General features: G+C 46.2%; 2 protein-coding genes across 6 annotated transcripts in view; one reads left to right on the top strand and one right to left on the bottom strand.

The window, feature by feature from the left end:
• Positions 1 to 1531, top strand: part of RAD54L (RAD54 like) — a 27073-nt gene extending 25542 nt beyond the window's left edge. For 2 of the 3 annotated variants that reach the window (XM_043875626.1, XM_043875623.1), the window contains exon 18: positions 90 to 493. In XM_043875626.1, the coding sequence (XP_043731561.1) occupies positions 90 to 303 (214 nt within the window). In that variant the 3' untranslated portion in view covers positions 304 to 493. Of the gene's footprint in view, positions 1 to 89; positions 494 to 1177 lie in introns of those variants that run through there. The other variant, XM_043875625.1, reaches the window with a different exon arrangement.
• Positions 417 to 18698, bottom strand: LRRC41 (leucine rich repeat containing 41). Of its 3 annotated transcripts, none has more exons than XM_043875620.1 (10): positions 18500 to 18698; positions 14432 to 14518; positions 13590 to 13660; positions 6441 to 7578; positions 3471 to 3731; positions 2359 to 2523; positions 2170 to 2268; positions 1512 to 1634; positions 1213 to 1288; positions 417 to 1116 (listed from the first exon to the last, which is right to left on the bottom strand). In XM_043875620.1, the coding sequence occupies exons 1-10, from the start codon at positions 18696 to 18698 to the stop codon at positions 897 to 899; spliced, it is 2439 nt and encodes an 812-aa protein (XP_043731555.1). In that variant the 3' UTR covers positions 417 to 896. The 3 variants fall into 3 exon arrangements, with proteins under 3 accessions (XP_043731555.1, XP_043731557.1, XP_043731556.1); XM_043875622.1 differs by lacking the exon at positions 18500 to 18698 and adding an exon at positions 18307 to 18457; XM_043875621.1 differs by lacking the exon at positions 18500 to 18698 and adding an exon at positions 17498 to 18188.
• Positions 18699 to 18713: the final 15 nt, after the last annotated feature.

Genomic DNA, 18713 nt, shown 5'->3' with positions numbered 1-18713 from the left:
GGGTGCCCCTGCTGGCCATTATCTCTGAACACGCTACACAGCATGGAGCTGGGACCCACAGTAACCACAGTTCTATCCTCTGCCCCCAGGTTGCGCTGCCGCCGCTGTGTCAACAACCGCCAGGTCTGGCCACCCCCTGATGGTTCTGACTGCACCTCAGATCTGGCTCAGTGGAACCATAGCACTGATAAGCGGGGGCTCAAGGATGAGGTACTGCAGGCTGCTTGGGATGCTGCCTCCACTGCCATCACCTTTGTCTTCCACCAGCGTTCCCATGAGGAGCAGCGGGGCCTCCACCTTTAACCAGCTGGTCTGGTGTGTAGCTGTTAGAGGAAAGAGATGGGGAGAGGGGACTCCCTGCCCAATAGGGCACTGTTGAATTTTGTTCTCTGAGAGAAAAATCAAGAAGGGCTGCATGATGTTTGCCCAAACTTTATTTTATAAGAAAAACTTTTTGGTTAAAAAAAAGAAAGGAATAAAGGTATGAAAGGGACTGAGGCCTGGAAGCAGCATGGTAAGTAAGCCCAGCAGAGGAGAGGCCTGGTAATGGGCACTCCTATACTTCACTAAAGCCTGGGTACCTGCTTGAGAAAGGAAAGCAAGAACCCTGGGGCAGGGAAGGGGACAGGGGCTGTCCTCAGTGACTGATGACCACTGAAACCTCCTGGCCCAGGGTACTGGGTAAGGAACCCAAAGGCTCCAAACCCAGGTGTGGGAATGCCTTTGCTGGGCCCCATCAAGGCCTCCAGGACCTCAGTGCAAGGGAAAAAGGAAAAAAGAGAAAAAAGGTAGCAGAAAGAGAAAGACAGAATTGGTGGTTGGGAGTTCTGGGCAGCCCACGCCTCAGCCCCTGCAAGCTGATGGTACTGAGCATGGGCCTATGAGGCATGGGCCCATCACATGGTGCTGACATAATCTGCGAAGGCTTGGGATGAGTCCCACGAGTCGCTAACCACATGGCAGGTGGCCCGGAGCCGCCGGATGGCTTCCCTGGCTGTGACTGCATCCTGGTCCAGCCAGTTCTGGAAGAGGCGCAGGTGACCAAAGGCCCCACGGCCCCAGCGCTCCAGCCGCTTGGCGAACTCCAGAAGCCCATCTGGCTTGATGCAGTTGGAACTGGTAGGGGTGAGGATCAGAAACCCAGAAATCAATTAATCCCTGGTCTGTGTCCCTGCAGCTTTATCCCTTGTCATTCCCCACTCCCACGGGTACCTGATATCCAGCTGACAGAGAGAGGAGGATGAATCTTCCGAGAAAACATCTGCCAGGGCCAGTAGGCCAGCATTCCCTGAGGAGATGGGAGAAATGCTCATCACCTTTACCCCAGAATAGGAAATAAAGGTATCCCAACCCAATTCTGGCTGGAGAGAAGCTCAGCCTCCTAAAGCCCCAGCACAACTATATCCTAACTCCTGTCTTCCCAGTGGAGAGGTCTGTGCCTTCACCCACTGAGTTTCTAGGTCAGAGGACTGGCTCCTTCCCCCTCTCCCTCCTCAGGGCCCTGTCCCCACCCAGGCGGTTCCCTGGCAGCCGGAGGCCCTTCAGTGTGGAGTTGCCCTTCATAGCAGCAACCATCTCGGGCAGAAATTGGGCTGGGCGCTTCTCAAACAGACGGCAGAAGGAGAAGGTAATCTCTGTAAAGAAAAATTGGAATAAGTTCTCGTGGCAGCCTGAGGACTGGTGCTGCCCCACCTGCCCCTAGGATAATAAGCATTTTATAGAGTCCCAGAAGGAGAAAATAATTTGTCCAAACCCTCAGCAAGGTTGCAACTAAGTCAGGATTCAAACCAGAAACTGAGCCTATGGGGAGACTCTCTAGATGGACAGTTCTCCATTCACTTCCTTTTATGCAGGGGTGGACATTAGTGACAAGTCTATGAGGGGGGCCGGATAGTACATTTATCCCTTCCCACCACCATCATTTCTGTCAGCTAGTGGAAGGCAAGAAAACTTTTAGGTGAGGTACTCTACAAGTGAATAATTTCCCATGTTTAGTATAGGAAGGGTTAGGTTGGGGACCTTCTAGAAGGAAGGTGATGCAGGTTCTATAATTTTATAGTTATGAGGACGTAAGACTAAGAACAGAACAGTGGCTTGTTGACTCAGTGAGACTGTGGCAATTCTGCAGTGAGGACCAATGAGTCCCTGGGTTCTAGATGAAGAACTTACCTTGAAGAGTCAGATTCTGTAGCAAAAAGAGCACCTCACTCTGACAGTCAGCCAGATTCATGTCGTGGAAGCTCAGCCTCTTTAGGGTTAGGTTGTACTCTGGATTGGGAGAAAGTTCATGGACCTTAGCTTTCCCAAAGAACAAAGTCCCCTTCTACTCTTCCCTTTATCATTCTAGCTAGATCATACCTTTGAGTGTCTGCAACACAAGCCCAAAATCTTGGGGAGATGCAAAGGTGGCACTATCCAGGGACAGTTGCTGCAGAGAACCTGAGGCCTTCAGTACAGAGCAAAGCAGTGGGGCTGGCTGGGCTCCCCGTGGAAATCCCATCTCCAGCTGTTCCAGGCAGTTTTCTGGATATGGTAGGAAGAGAAGATTCCAGCTGGTCATATCTACTTCACTCCCATTGCAGGTCTCATCCTGTCCTTAAGGGATTCACTGAAAAATCATTTATTCATCTACTTGTCCTTGAGTACCTATATATGCTGGGCAGTATGCTAATACACAGTTTAGTCCTTGCCTGTTACAACAGTGCTTTTAATCCAAGACTACTCAGACACAAGTATAATAAAAGAGTATGCAGAATGGTGGGCTCAAGTGGCACTAGTGGTAGAGAACCTGCCTGCCAATACAGGAGACATAAGAGACGTGGGTTTGATCCCAGAATTGGGAAGATCCCCTGGAGAAGGAAATGGCTACCTACTCCAGTATTTTTGCCTGGAGAATCCCATGGACACAGGAGCCTGGTGGGCTGCAGTCCATGGGAGTCACAAAGAATCAGACACAACTGAAGCGACTGAGCACATGCAAAATGGTAGAATATGAAATACATAGGAACTAAGGGAACATATAGCATGGGGACCCATCAGTTTGGTCAGTTCGGTTCTTGGTTCAGACCCCTTTCTGGAGTGGATGTGCCAGTGACTCCCTATTAGGCTAGTGTTGGTCTGAGATTTGTCCAACCCATGGTTATCTTTAAAACTGAAATTCACTCAGTCGTGTCCAGGTCTTTGTGACCCCATGGACTCTACAGTCCATAGAATTCTCCAGGCCAGAATACTGGAGTGGGTAGCCCTCTCTTCTCCAGGGGATCAACCCAGGGATCAAACCCAGGTCTCCCACATTGCAAGAGGATTCTTTACCAGCTGAACCACCAGGTAAGCCAGCAGGCTCTAAAGGGGGCAAATTATAGATAAGCCAGGAATGTAGTGGTTTAGAGGCCTGGATTAGAAATGTTTTGCCTGGCCCACACAAATACACCTGCACATTTGTGAGGAAATACACACACACAATGCTTCACCTGGTATCTCCTCATCCCCAATTATGTTGCTAGGGGGCCCTGCATTCCCAGGCACAGCTGGGTTGTCCCTCTGGCTGGGGTGGTCCACACGGATAGAGAGGACCCGCAGCAGGGGCAGGGCTCGCACAATGGCACGTGTCAGCTCCAGGATGGGCAATGGTGAGAACAGATCACTGAGATGCAGGGCACGGAGGCGGCATCCAGCCTGGCCTGACAGGGCCCGCAGGCTGTCCAGCAGACGGAAGATATTAGAGCCCAGGCCTATGGCAGGAAAGACATTAGGTCAATCGTGGGAGTTACATCAAGGATAACATTCAGAGGCAACTTCAGATATTTCTATTGATTAAACTATCAAATCTGAGCTTCAGATCAGATTATTTTCAATGATTCTCGATTATTCATCCATTGTCTTGCTTTTCCCTCAGGTAACCAGCTGACTGGTGTCTACTGGGTCATGCCCTCAAGCATCAGTCAGGCCAGAGTCACAAAACATGATAGAATGTGGGGCAGCTTGTGGCTGTTAGCTGAATGATGGGCCTAGGAAACAGCAGAGACCTCTGGACTTTTCTTGTAGGTCATGGGTAACATCTAAAACTAAGCTGGAGAATGACAATGATCCAATAGGGAATACTTTAAAAGCGTCATTGGGTAGGAATGGGGCAGAAAACTATATCCCACAGAAGGGAGTAGGATCAAGAAAGTTTAGGGTAATTAATGCCACAAAGCAAATAATTCCGTGGAAGCTACACCTTTATCTCTGGACTGAGCAGGCTCCTGTTGATTCATTTAACTAAACCTTAACTAGCCCTTGGTAAATACAGTTGGTTTTTTTTTTTGCTAGACAAGTCATGAGCAGCAGATCTTGTTCCTACGTGATAACAAAAGCATGTGATGGGAACTGGGGAAATAGAGTACTGTGAAAAAATAAAAGGATGGGTACTTAACACCCAGGCTAGCTTACATCAGTAAACAATTTCCAGGAAGGTCCTAAACATAAAAGAGGCTAAAAGGTGGAAGAAGAGTGACTGGCAGAGTGAACTTGGCATATCTCAAGACCTGAAGGAGAAAGCAGCAGGTTCCAAGGACTGAAAAATTCTCAATGTGGCTGTGTATGAAGTATAAGGAAGGGAAGTATTCAACTATAGAGGTGAGCAGGGGTAAGAACATGAATGACCCTGTAAGTAAAACTTAAGTAGGTGACAAGAAGCCACTGAGTTTTTAGATGAATGAATGACAGATTTGCACATTGAAATTACTTGGATTGTGGCATAAACAACTATGGTGAGTATGGAGGAACTGCTGAAATGATGAATCCAGGTGAGAAGTAATGATCTGAATCAGATGTGGAGATAAGTGATTCTGAGAGGTTATAAAGATACAACTTGTATCTTTACTATATGTGGAGTAAGAGATGTATCTTTAATGTATGTGGAGTAAGAATCCAGGTTTCTTTTGGGTAACTGAATCATCTGTGATGTCACTGAGAACAGAAGGAAGAAGATCCGTTCAGCTTGGGGAATGTGGTTTATAAAGACTGTGATTCCTAGTTGTCAGATGGAAAAACTGGTCTGGAGTTAAGATATGTGCTAATGTCAAAATGGAGGCATCTTCACCATGGTTGGCCTTTGAAATCAAGGAAATGGACAAAATTGTCCAGGAAACATGTAAAGTGGGAGAGCTTTGAGAAACTCGGAATATTAAGGCAAATAATGTCCAGAAAGGAGAAAAAGTCAGAAAACTTTGAGGTAGTAGAAGTGAGACTTACATGAAGAAGAAAATGCAGAATCAAGAATTAATATGAGGACTAAAAAGTATATATTGGACTTAGCAACACGGATAACCTTGGTCACAATGTAGTAGAGGGAGTGTTGTGAGTAGAAGAACGCACAGATGACTCTTAAGGTCGTCTGTGAAGGGCAGGAGAGAATAGGACAATAGTCATAAGTAGAATATATGGAGGAGGTATGGTAGTTTTTGGTGGATACCTGATCCAGAGAAGAGAGGCAGCATTAAGTAGTTAATGCTTTAAAAGCATGAATTCTGGAGCCAGGTTACCTGGGTTTGAGTTCTAGGTCTATAATTTATCAACTTAACCTGGGCAAGTCACTGTAAGTGACCCTTGTAAGCTTCACAACTGTAAGGATTAAACCAGTTAATAAAGAATATTTAAAGTATGCCAGGCACATAATAGGCAGTATATAAAAGTTCTTATTAAGGCATTTGAAAAACAAGCTTTCCTAGGGAGGTGAATGTATGGATCTGGAGCACAAGCAGATGAATTAGCCTTAGACAGGACAGCCATTTATCCCATTGTGATAAAAAGAGTGCAAATGCATAAGTTTATAGGTTGGTTAACAAGTTGAAGGAGTTCATGTGTGATGGCTTCTATTTTCACTGTGAAGCAGGTGAGGTTTTCTAGGAAAGGAAAAGAGGAAAGGATTTGGAAGTAGAGTAGGAATGGAGCTGACATTGCAAACAGGGTTCATATGAGCTTGATGACCAGGAATGTATATAGTATATAGTACACCAATCTGCAATTGTGTGACTTCAGCAGCATTCAGCAACAGGCAGATCAAGAACTGAGGAATGTTAGGCAGGTTGCTGGTCTGATCTTTAAAAAAAAAAAAAAAGTGTCCCACACCTTTTTGTACAGCTCTTTTGATATGATAGGTAAGATCCAATCTCAGCCCACTCCTTGAGCCTATATGCATTATATTCTCCCACCTGCCCTTGGTCAGCCTACTATATCTAAAGTAGACTCTTAAGATTCTCACTGCTCCTCAGGAACCCCTGCTTCCAACTAGATCAAGCCATAGTAGCACTGAGTCTGCCACTAAGTCTCCTCCCTGAGGTGGGTAGGGCCACACTTCTGGCTTCCTGATCATAGCCCCTCTTCCTCCCCGCCCCCGACAGGGTTGGGCACAGCTGGTGCTGCTGGGAGACCAAATATCAGCCCTCCAGGGCACTCACCATTATAGGAGAGTGTGAGGCTCTCCAGAGACACCCAGGAGCTCAGCAGGTGGCACAGTGTCAGAGCCGCCTCTGTGGAGAGTGGAACTGTGAAAAGCTCCAAGGTGGAAATGCTGCGGAATCGTTGGGAGGCTTCCAGTGCTGGAAGTCCCAGGCAGCTGGGATCTGATCCATCCAAAGCTCCACAAGCCACTTCCCCAATCTCCATCTCTTCCCCATCCTCTTTCTCACCCGCCACAATGAAAACAAAGTCATACAGGTCTTCAGATTCTGCGCCACACCCCTGACGGGTGCGAGCACCCTTCTTCCCTGCAGCTCGCTTAAAACGCTTTAGGGGCTTAGGCTGTGGGGCTGAGCTGGCTGGAGCCCGTTTAGATGAGGATGTGGAAGAAGAAGCAGAGGAGGTGGTGGCTGGAGCAGAGGGTGGGCGTCTGGTGCCAGGAGCCTCATGGGAGGCGGCTGGAGGGAGTGGCTCCCTCTTAGAGTCTGTGCCGCCTGCTGTCAGGCTCTCCTGTGTGCTCCGGCGTGTTACCCGAGTGGCAGGTGCAGCTCTGGCCGTCTGCTTGGCTTCACTCTTACGCCGGGAGGCCATCAGAGCTGCAGCACATCGCTCAGCAGCATCTCGGCGAGGCCGGCGTGAGCCCAGCAAAAGGGACCCTTCATCTCGGGATGGGGCCCGGCCTCGGGAGGCCTCTCCACAGAGGCGGCAGGGCGGACCACCAGGGCCTGGCTGCCAGAAGCCAGCACTCATGGTTAGGATAAGAATGAAAAGGGCTGACTCGGGCACAGGCCAGGAGTACAGCGACACCTGGCTGACAGCCCCATGGTGAATAAGCTGATGTAACAGCTGCCGAAGTGACTGCTGAGCAGCCACATCGGAGAACAGCAAGTGGCGGAACTTAAGGGTGTGCAGGGAACTGGCCAGGGTCTCCAGAACCCTGCGGTTGGGCTCGGCCACCAGCTCAGTTGCACCCTGCAGCATGTTGCAGATGGTGAGCTGCCGGACGTGGCGGGAGCTATGCAGGAGAGGTGAGAAGCGCTGGTCGCAAAGACGCCTGTCAGAAGACACATCAATGGTCCCACGTAGAACATGGGAAAAAAAGGCCTCCATAAACTTGGCTCGCCAACAGGTCACGCTCTGAAAAGCAGAGAACATTCCAGACAGCTGTGATACTAAGTGCTACCCATAGGATCCAGTTTCCTTTCTTCCAATAGCTAGCTATTTACTAAGTCAGGTAATGTTCTAAATAAAATGCAAGTTCATTTAATCACATCTTTGAGGTATATATTACTGTTAGATCCAATTTACAGGTAAGAAAAGACATAAATGTTATTGCCTGTGGTTACATAATTAAGCGGTAGGATTAAGATTTGAAACCCAGGAGGGAATTCCTTGGCGGTTTAGTTGTTAGGACTCAGCTTTCACTGCTAGTGGCCCAGGTTCAATCCCTGGTTGGGAAGTAAGAATTCCACAAGCTGTGTGGTGCAGCAAAAAACAAAACCTGAAACCACGAAATTTGGTTCCAGAGACAATTTTGCCAAAATGTCTCTCAAGTGAAGTACTTCTGTAAGTTATTTCACATGTGTTTTTAGCATCTGATCCTACCTTTTCATTCTTATCATTGCCACCTTTGTTCAGCCCCTTATTACCTAACACCTGGTACTTCATTAGCTTCCTGATTGCTCTCCTTGTTTCCCTTCCCAAACTTTTGCACAAGTCCACTGGGTTAATCTTTGTATTCAAAAATAACTCTGATTATACTATTCTTCAATACCCCTATTGAACCCCACTGCCAAGGGGATCAGGGCAGCAGCACATTTGAAGTTCCTCAAAAGCCTGGCAGGGACAGCTGTCCACAATATGGCCTCTGCCTACCTGAGAAGCTGTTTCTCTCACCTGCTCACGAAAGCTCTGCTTTGGCAAAACTGGTCACCTCACGGACCCAAACCTGCCTTTGTCCCTTCCTACATCTGCCAGAAATGCTCTCCACTGCCTGGTCAAACAAACTCCCTGAAAGGACCTATCAACATTTTGCTCTTTGAGGCTGTTCATTTCTCCCTAAGGTTGTAGATCTCACTGACTGCGCCGCCTTTCTACTCCACCTCCTACTTCTTTTGGAACTCATACTCGACTATTCATGTCTTTAGACAATGGTAAATCTGTCTCATGGTGGTGTCACTCTGTGTACATCATGTCTCATCCCAACCAGATTAGAAATTCCTGGAGAGGAGGGACCAAGTCTTAGTTTTCTCCAAGGCATTACCTAGATGGATAGGAGGTTTCACCAGGCTATTCTGATACATTTAGAACTCTGAACACAAGTGATTTTTAACCTTTGGAATACATCAAACTTACTGTGGACTTTTTCTCCAAAATTCATATGCCATGTACCCAGACTTGGTGATTACATCTGAGGTAAGATCCAAGCATCTTTATTTTCAAATCTCCCCCCAGATGATTCTGATGTATATATCAGAGATTAGAAACTACTAATCAAAAGGTAGGTCAAAAGGACCTCAAAAGGCCCTGCCTACCTCAAAAGGCAAATACTTCTCTAAATCCCCATTCTCTCCTAAGGTGCATAGAAAGTCTGATGACAAAAGTGCCATCTCTGCCACATACTCAACCTCTTCGAACCTCTTCATTTGTAAAATGTGGATAATATCACCTTCACAGGTTTGTTGTAGAGATCAAATGAGACAGTGTAAATGTAAATTAAAGCACTTTATAAACTTTTACAGTTTATAATACAAAATGTAACTTTACTGTTAATGATAATTACCCTACATGGGAAATGGACTTCCCATGGAAATGGAGGCAAAGCCTGTTAAGCAGGGTGCTTATTCAGCCTGAAGCAAAGGTAGTAGGGGCCTGAGGTTCTTCAAATCTAAAAATAAGACACTTCTTTTGGCTTCTACCCTACCTCCATGCATTCCTCCTACCTGACTGACCCTCAAAAGAGGTTCTTGTCAGGAGCTAGGCTCCTATTCTCGGGCAAAAGTGTCATTTCGTTTGCTTGAGTTGTTGCCTGAGTGCTGTAATAATCAGGATTGACTTCATGTTTGAGTTAACTGGATGGCAGCAATAAGAAAGACCCCTCTAGCAGCAGTGTGGGGGCACGAGAGGAGCAGGAAAAAATACCTGGCATCCAAATCTCTACTTAGCCTTAATGGAAGTAAAGAAGGTATTCCTGAATCCTTCAATCCATCCTCACTCAACACATTTTTCACATATTTGCTGGCCCACACAGTCTTGAAAGATAACTTGCAGGTAATCCTAGCAAGGCTTCAACTTCACAAGTGAAGTAGATGGGTTACTATGAGATCTGGGTCTAAGATAACGGACAAATGTGAAAATCAAGGTGTAAGTTTCCAACTATAAGGCATGTGGAATATGAGCTTTAGATAACTAAATACTTGGGTTTTTCAGACATTTTATTGGTTCATGAAGACAATGGGAGAGAATACTTGAAATTGGAACACCTCAGACCTGTGATAACCAGTGAAAGCAACATGACATAGTGATTAGGAGCATGTGCTCCAGAGCCAGGCTGCCACAACTGGATAGGTCTGCCATTCATAGACTGAAACTTTAGGCAAATCACTTTTCCTGTTTGTTTCATCATCTATAAACTGAGGAAGATAACTATACCTACATGATATAATTATGAAAATCAAATGTGTAAAATTAGCTGACGACTATCAACGGGTCCTTTTTGATGAATTAATGCATAAGTAGATAGCAACTCACTGTCACACATCATCAAAAAGGTGAAGTCGCATTTGCTTACCAACACAACTAATCCTTAGCCCATCCACAATGGGCTGGTAGCTCAGGTACTGGTCAGGAAGAAATGTGTGTACAAACCAGGGAGAGCTAAATATTTTCTTGTATTAAACTTTTAGAGCCATACTCAAACTATACTGTCCATTGTTTTTCTGATAACAGGAATAGTTTATGGAAGCAAATAAAAAATCATGTGTAAACAAACTTTTTGGAGTGTATATGTGACAAGCCATAGGTATTTGTGTTTGTAACACTGAGACAATTCTGAACAGTTTCAAATTCTGGTCTTTAAAAAAAAAAAAAAGATTATACTACCACGTCATTAAACATTTTTACCACTATGTACCACTATGTACTTAACTGTTTCTAAAATGACTTTATTAATATTTTGAAAATATAAATGTACTGTTTAATAATTTCTAATTATCGAATACTTAAATTGTTTATAACTTTTTATATTAAACTTTGCTATAATGAACATCTGGAAATAAATCATGAGTATCTCAGTTTTTATATACCATAAAATATAATTTTAGTTGAAGAATTTGAGCATTTTTTAAAAGACTCTTGACAGTTATCACCAGATTACCCACCAAGAAAGTTGTAGCATTTCTGCTCCCACCAACAACATATTAAAACATAAGGTCTGCCCACCCCTGGAATTATCTTTTAAAGAGGTATAATTTTACTTTCCCATTTTTTATTACTAATGAAATTGAACATTTTTTTACTTTATTGGAAATTTTTGTATACTTTGTGACTTATCCAAATCTTTATCCATTTTATTTTACTGTTTGCCTTTGTCTTATTCTCTGTTTCCTTTTATTTTGCAAATATTGGTGCAAAACATTCATAATTTCCTAGTTTATGCACTTTTTAAATTGTGTTTGGGCTTCCCTGGTGGCTCAGATCGATAAAGAATCTGCCTGCAAAGACCTGGGTTCCATCCCTGGGTTGGGAAGATGCTCTGGAGAAGGAAATGGCAACCCACTCCAGTATTCTTGGCCTGCAGAATCTTTCACTAAATTGTGTTTATAGTGTTGGCATTTTATGTGGCCAAATGTGTCTATATATATTTTTTGTTGTTGTTGTTGTTCTACCCATTTACTAGTACTCTCTACCCTGAGACTAGATAACCAGTCACCTTTATTTTTAAAAATTGTTTTGTGCTTTTACTTTTTACAAAGTAATCTTATATAGAAATTGAGTATACTGTAAAGTGAAGCTCTTTTTTTTTTACATTTTAAATTTATCTTTTAATTGAAGGACAATTGCTTTACAGAATTGTGTTGGTTTCTGCCAAACAAGACTGTTAACTTTATTTTTTCCAAATGGTTAACCAGTTACTAGAGAATCATTTATTGAATAATCCTTTATTTCCTCATTGCTTTGTTTCCAGAATATCTATTTTATTCTACAGATCTCCTAATATACACATATACTAGTACTACACAGTTTGAAATATTATTGCTTTACAATAGGGCTATGTCTATCTTGCTCACCACTGTATACTTAGAACCTAGCATAGTGCCTGGAACTGTACAGTCACTCAATAACTGTTGATTATGAATGAAGTGAAGGTTACTGTTATGCAAAAGTGGGAAGTGGAAGAAGACACCCTCTGGAATGGATATGTTCCAAGTTAAGACCTTTGTGTAGGTGACTGTGAGGCCATCAGGCCTGGGGCTTCCTAAATATTCTGAAATACTCTGAGACAAGGAAACAGCTAACAAACAGACATTTCTTTCCAGGAAGCTTGAGATAATGGTGGAAAAAGCTTTCTCGAAGACAAAGATATTACAATCTCCATCACTTCCTAGTCAACCAACCATACTACTTGGGAAACACTGTGACAAAGTGAATCATATTTCTTTAAAGACTGCAGAAAGCTATTTCCATTTTCTAACATTCTTGTGTCCACTTCTCTTCCTCTTAAGGCCGAAATCCTGTACATAATGCCTGATAATTTCGCTGGGCCTTAGTGTCTGTGCTGAACTCCAGGGACTGCATCTAGATCTGGAAGTGGGAAGCTAAAGGATATGGAGCTGAATGTTACTGAACCTAGTGTATACTCACAAAATAAATCTGCAGTTCCTGATAAGAGCTTGTTATCTTGTCATCTGGCCTCATTCACCATGTAATGCCCAATTCAAATGATTACTTCCTAAGAAAGACTTTCTTGTTCTCTTTTCCTTTCACCTCCTTGCTACACTCAGTCATACGACTTGCCCTGCCATACATGATGTATTTGTTTGTAGATTTCCCCAGTAAACTGATAAGTTTCTCAAGACTAGGGATTATGTCTGTACTTAAAATATTTAGCATAAGACATGGTATGTGGTAAGCTGGAGTAAATATTTATTGAACTTAGTCTGTCCTGTCAACTGATTATGCAGCAGCAACAGAGATGAGAGCTCTGGTGAGTTATATCTGAACCAATGAATAATAGAATCTTAGGGCTAAGAGGAGTCCTAAAAGTCATCTTGTCCAACATCTCCAACAATGCTGAATTTCTTTTATAATACCCTTGTGTCAGATGGTTATCTAGACCCTATTAAACACTTAGTGATGGGAAGCTTATTACCTCTGGAATTAGCTTGTTTCATCACCAATAAGCTCACAGTTTAAAAATTCTACATTCAGCTTAGCAAAAGTTTATCTTCCTTTAGCTTCCACCCAGAACAAACCTATTAATCCCTCTTTCAGATATTTCAAGACAGTTCATATTGCTCAAGTCTTCTCTTTTTCAGGAAAAACGTCTCCAGTCTTCCAAATGTGACTCACAAGATGTGGCTTTGACTTCTTTCTCCATACTCCAGGGATAGCCTGACCACTGCAGAGTCAAGCAGGTCTATCATCCCCTGTGTCCTTCAGTCTACATTATAGTTACATTAGTTCACACAGTTCAGGATACAGTCATTATATGAGTGGCTTCAGCACACTGTAGACTAAACCCCCTTAATCTTTTTAATACTAGCTGCTGCTAAGCCAGACCCCTCCACCCACTACCCTGAGGTCATGAAATTGGAATTTTTTAGACTCAAGAGTTAGTTTATTCTGTTCAATTTCATCCTGTTAGGTTTGACCATTGTTCCAGCGCTATCAAGACCTGAATCCAGGTTCTGCGTCCAACATGATCACTATCTTTCCCTGTTTTATGTCACCTGCAAACATGGTGAACAAGCAAGTCAGTGACAAACGTTAAACAGGAAAGAGCTTTGTGACAAGCCATTGGAGCCCCCTTCTCAAATTCATTCCATGCCTGCCCCTGCACTTTACCAGTACCCAGTTTGTGTCTGTGTGCTATTCCTGCTTTCACCATGCAAAGTCAGGCCAGAGTTCTACCTGGTGCCTTAACTTACTTCCAAACTGGAAGGCCTTGTCTTCATCAGCTCATCCCATAATCGTCGCCAAATGGCCTGAGTGGAGAGGCCTGTAGAGAGAAATATCCCATTTACTTGGCTGCTCCTTGGTCTCCATGACTAAAGTACATCAGCCTTTTAATGTCCTTTTCTAGGTTCACAGGAGCAATATGGCAGACAGGTAAAGAGCACTGGCTCTAAAGACAGACTGTTTGGGTTTAAATATCAGCAAACCATAGTCTAGCTGTGTGACCTTGAGCAAGTTACTTAATTTTTCTGTACCTCTGTTTCATTATCTACAAAATGCAGTTAATAATGATTTTGCAGAATTGATGAAAATATTAAATAAGTTTCTCCAGATAGCCTAAGACAGTGCTTGAGACAAGGATGAATGATAGCTGTTAACATGTATTCAATGAGGAGCTTAGGAGGTAGTTTGATAAAACAGAAAAACTAAAATTTCAAAAGATCTGGGCTCGGGAATTCCCTGGCAGTCCAGTGGTTAGGACTTGGTGCTTTCACTGCCAGGGCCTCTTGTTGGGAAACTAAGATCCCTCAAGCCATGAGGCAAGACCAAAAGAAGCCCAAAACAAAAGATCTGTGTTCTACCTGGCTTTGCTCTTAATTGTGGTGTGCCTGTGGTTTCATTTTTATTAGTATAATGGGGATCAGATACTTGTTTTGTGTTTCACAGGACATTGAGAAATTAGATAGGAAAATAGGTGTGAAGGTACTTTTTGAAAAGCATGAAGTTCTATGCAGGTATCAACTGTCATATTTACCTGAAGAACATTATGGTGCCTTGCTTAAAATCACTAAGAAAGAGACAGAAAAACACTCACCTTTCTTGAGGGCAGTTTCCTCAATCCTCTCCAAGTAATATATATTGAGCAGAGGTAAGATGCTTTGAAGTATTGGGCCTGGGAGGGCTACAAAAACCAAACACAAAATTTACTTTTTTCTCCCAGGGTTGCAAGCATTATTTATTCTGTTGGAAAGGAAAACAGAAAGACAGACTTCTCATTTGACAAGTAGAACCTTTAGAAGCTAACCTAAATCTAATTCAAACTCTGGTTCACGTATCTTCAGACACTTAGTTCGCAGTGGGAATTTCAGAGGCATGCACATCTTCAAGGGTGAGATAATCCCACAAAGCAAGCAGATGGGCTCATTTAGGAGCTGGCAGTTCACTTCTGCCCAAGCATAATCTGCCCAAACATAATGAACCATTCTGCATTTAAAAGGTCCTATTGAATATGTGTGATTAAAAAAAGTCCTTTATAATCTGAGCCCTACTAACTTCTCCAGCTCCCTGCTTTGCCCCCTATACTTCAGTCATACTAAACTACCTTTTTTCATTTATCTACCTCCCTGCTTTCTGCCTTTGTTATGCTGTTCTCTCCACCAGGAATGTTCTTGCCATTTTCAGCATATCAACTACTCATCTTTCATGTATCACATGCCCTTTACTAAGCCTTTCCTGAATTCCCTTCTCACTCTTCCAGACTGGCCACTTCCATCCTTTGGGCTCCCATTGTACCCTGAACTAGCACTTTCCTATGAAGAATAGAAATAATTAGGTTCTATACTCTTAATTCAATATATCTTAAAAACAAAACTCGCTCCTGCTAACTTCCCTAGATCTGAGCGGCATTACAATATTGTGGCTAAATGGTATAGTCTCTAGAGTTGGACAAAACTGGATGAAATCCTGATTGCATCACTTAGTTAATTATGAATTCATGGACAAATTAATGTCTTTGAGCCTCAATTTCCTTAATTTTAAAATGAAGATAATAACAACTACCTCTTAAGATGGTTGTGAAAATTAAAGAAGACAATACTTGTAGACTTGAAGAGACCAGACTTGAAGACTGTACCTGGCCATAATTTCACTAAACTTTAGCTATTATTATTCCTGTTCTGTCAAAAGCTTCTCTGTCCTGCCAAGAAAAAGTTTTAAGATCTTGATACCTAAGGAAATTCTTTTAAAACTTACATTCCAGGATCGTTTATCCTTACTTGTGCAGTAACTGAATCCTGATATCCAGCTTAGTACAATTCTTTGTACATAGTAGGTACTCAATGTACCCTCTGAAGAAAAGCATTAATTCTGTATGCTAATATGCTAATGAAATCTTTCTACTGCATTCAAGATAAAGTGCAAGTTCCATATCCTATTCCTCATTATATCCTTTCCTGCTGCCTCTACTCATTTTCGCCTTCTCTCTCCCTACACAAAGAAATGCTAGTGCACTACTTCCAGGAAGGCTTTCTTGGCTGTTAGCCCACACTGAGACCTTGCTCCAAAATAGCACTGCTAGCAGGCCTCTTACTTCACCCTTCTAAGAGGCCTAACTTGATTCAGCTGTTTCTGTGTGACTGTCCACCTGGGCAAGGCCCATGGGAGCTCTTCCTCCTCTGTGCCTCCAATATGCTTCTCTCTGCATAGCCATCCCCTTTCACAGACAGAGATTCTCATCCCTATTATTCACAAACTCTTCTCTACCTTCCCTCATCTTCTTAAGCCAGGTTCTTCCTTGCTTCTTTCTGTGTGTGTATGTCAGTTGTGTCCGACTCTGCAACCCCATGGACTGTAGCCCACCAGGGTCCTCTGTCCACAGAATTTTCCAGACAAGAATACTGGAGTAGGGAGCTCCCTGGTGGTCCAGTGGCTAAGACTCTGCACTCCTGATATAGGGGGCCTGGGTTCGGTCCCTGGTCGGGGAACTAGATCCCACATGCCACAACTAAGACTCTATGCAGCCAAATAAATAAAAATAAATGTTTAAAAAAAAAAAAAAAAAGAATACTGGAGTGGGTTGCCATTTCCGGGATCTACTCGACCCAGAGATCGAACCTGAGTCTCTTGCTTCTTTCTAGCTCATATCTCTAATGCTTTGATGTCCCAACTTGGGAACTTCACCCTCAGTCCTAGTCCCTCTTAGTCAGGTTTAGCATTCTAGAAGCTCCGGGCTGACACAGCCAGATCCACTGTATCTTCTTCCAAATTCCCCAGGACTTTTCTGAGTCTCCTGCCCAGCTCCACTGAGACTTTTCTCCCATTCCCCCCCGTCAGCCTGACCCTATTCTTTTTAGTTGTTGGTCCAGGGCCTCCACAATCCCCTCCCCCTCACCAGGCCTGAGGACTGCTAACAGTCTTCCCTCACCAGACAAGACATTTAGGCTTCTTTAGGAAGGGTGCCCCACCCCCACTTCACCAAAGGCCTTCCTACATCCTTGAACCTCCTTAACCACTCCACAGCTTTGGGGCTTATTCCTGAAGGTCCAGCTCCCCAAACTTGAGGGTCTTTTCTCCACATCGGCCTCTTCAGGGTGTAATCCAAATCCCCTATCCCAGGACCTCAAGCCCTGACTCCTGACCTTACGGGAGGCCTTCCTCAGGCCTTCCTCCAGGCAAAGACACCACCACACCCCCTGAGGCCTACAGTAGACCCTCTCACCGCCAGGGCCTAGGGCCTCCTCTCTTGCCATCCCCTCCCCCGTCCCGGGGCCTTGGGCCTGGCCTGGCCTGGCCTGGCCTGAAATCTCCTCACCCAACTTCAGCCCAGGCCTCCGGCCCCACCCCCTCGCACCAGCAGTCTGTCAGGCCCAAGGCCTCCTCGGCCCAGGCAGGCAGGCCTACCCCAGAGCTCTCACTTTCCTCTCTTTCACACTCACTATCGGTGCCCAGGTCGTCCACCCGCGTTTTCCTCCTCAGCTGCCTGGATGCTACCAGCAGTAGCCACCCCAAGGCCCGGCCTCCTCGCACCCATCCGCCTGCAGGCCTCCCACCTCCGTTACTCGGCTTGCCCCGCCGCCGCTGTACTGCCAGGCCCCCCAGACAGTTGACTCACCGTCCCAGGCCCTCATCCCAGTGCCCCCGGCCACCCGCCTCTGCTACTCACCCTGGGCTCCCTCAACCCAGGCCGGGCCTGGCGGTCCCGGCCGCTCTCAGGCCCCGGGCCTTCTTTCACTCCACCCGGACCCAGGCCTCCAAGCGGCGCCGCGCCCCCTCCCAGTTCGGGTTCCCCAGGCCCTCGCCGCGCCTGGGGCCTCCGTGGCCCTTCCCGCCTGTCCGTCATTCGCGCCTCAGTCGATAGCCGACCCGCTCCGGGCCTCCCTTCACCCGCTCTCTGGCCCTTCCTCGCCGTTCCGGCCAATCCGAGCGGCCTCCGGCGCTCCGGGCCCTGCCCGTCAGTCAGTCGCTCACTCAGTTTGGCACCCGACGCCCTGGCCGTCAGTCAGTTCGCTCCCTCCAGCCCCGGGCCGTCAGAAAGGCCTCGGCGCCCCGAGCCTTTCGGCCTCAGCGCCCCGAGCCTTTCGGCCTCTCCCGCAGCCCCATCCCCTCACTCTCCAGTCCGCTGGCTGCCCTCGCCCAGCGGCTTGGCCTCCAGAGTCCCGGCCCCCACGGTCTGTCAGGCAGACAGCGGAGGCCGCGCGCCGTCAGTCTGGTTAGGTTGCCCCGGGCCTGGCCTCCTGGCCTTAGGCCGGGCCTCCAGGCCTCGGCCCCCGCCCCCAAATAGCAGCGCCATCCCTCCCGTCCGTTCGGCATCCGAGATTCTGCAGCCCGACCCAGTCCGAGTGTCACTTCAGTGACCAAGGCCCGGCTAGTCAGTCCTGCCTCTTGTCGCCCGGGCTCTGCCCGCTTCACCCCAGACTGGGCCTCCTGGCCTCGCCCCCCGAGCCCCCCAGCCAGGCCGCGGTGCGGGTTCACCTGCCAGTTTGGTCTCCGTCTTTACTCTGGCCAGTCCTGCCAGTCACAGAATTCTTGCTCCGACCCGAAGGTCTGACTTCCAGTGCCCAGAGCTGGGCCTTGCCCCAGGCCTCCTGGCCTCGCCCCCCGCGCCCCCCGGCCGCTGGGCCGCCTCCGTTCGTTGCCAGTGGTAGCCCCTCATCCCGCGACTTACCCCACACCCCGCTTTCCAGAACCCCCATATGGGCGCTCACCGCCCGCCCGCACAGCTCGAACAGGGCGGGGGGAGCGCTGGGGCCCGAGGCCGAGCTCTTCGCTGGCGCCGCCTCCCGGGACGTGGCCTCCATGGTCGTTGCTGCCGCTACCTCACAGAACCAGCAACTCCGGGCGCGCCAGGCCTCGGGCGCCGCCATCTTGGGGAGGTGCGC

Source organism: Cervus elaphus, chromosome 20, assembly GCF_910594005.1.
Source record: "Cervus elaphus chromosome 20, mCerEla1.1, whole genome shotgun sequence".
Lineage (NCBI taxonomy): Eukaryota > Metazoa > Chordata > Mammalia > Artiodactyla > Cervidae > Cervus > Cervus elaphus.
This window is presented reverse-complemented; position numbering and strand designations above follow the sequence as displayed.

Coding starts and splice junctions, on each gene's coding strand:
- LRRC41 (XM_043875620.1), bottom strand. CDS start 18,698: ATGGCGGCGCCCGAGGCCTGGCGCGCCCGGAGTTGCTGGTTCTGTGAG. Junction 14,519..18,499: donor TCTGGAAAGCGGGGTGTGGG/GTAAGTCGCGGG, acceptor TGGTTTTTGTAG/CCCTCCCAGGCCCAATACTT. Junction 1,635..2,169: donor ACAGAATCTGACTCTTCAAG/GTAAGTTCTTCA, acceptor TTTTCTTTACAG/AGATTACCTTCTCCTTCTGC.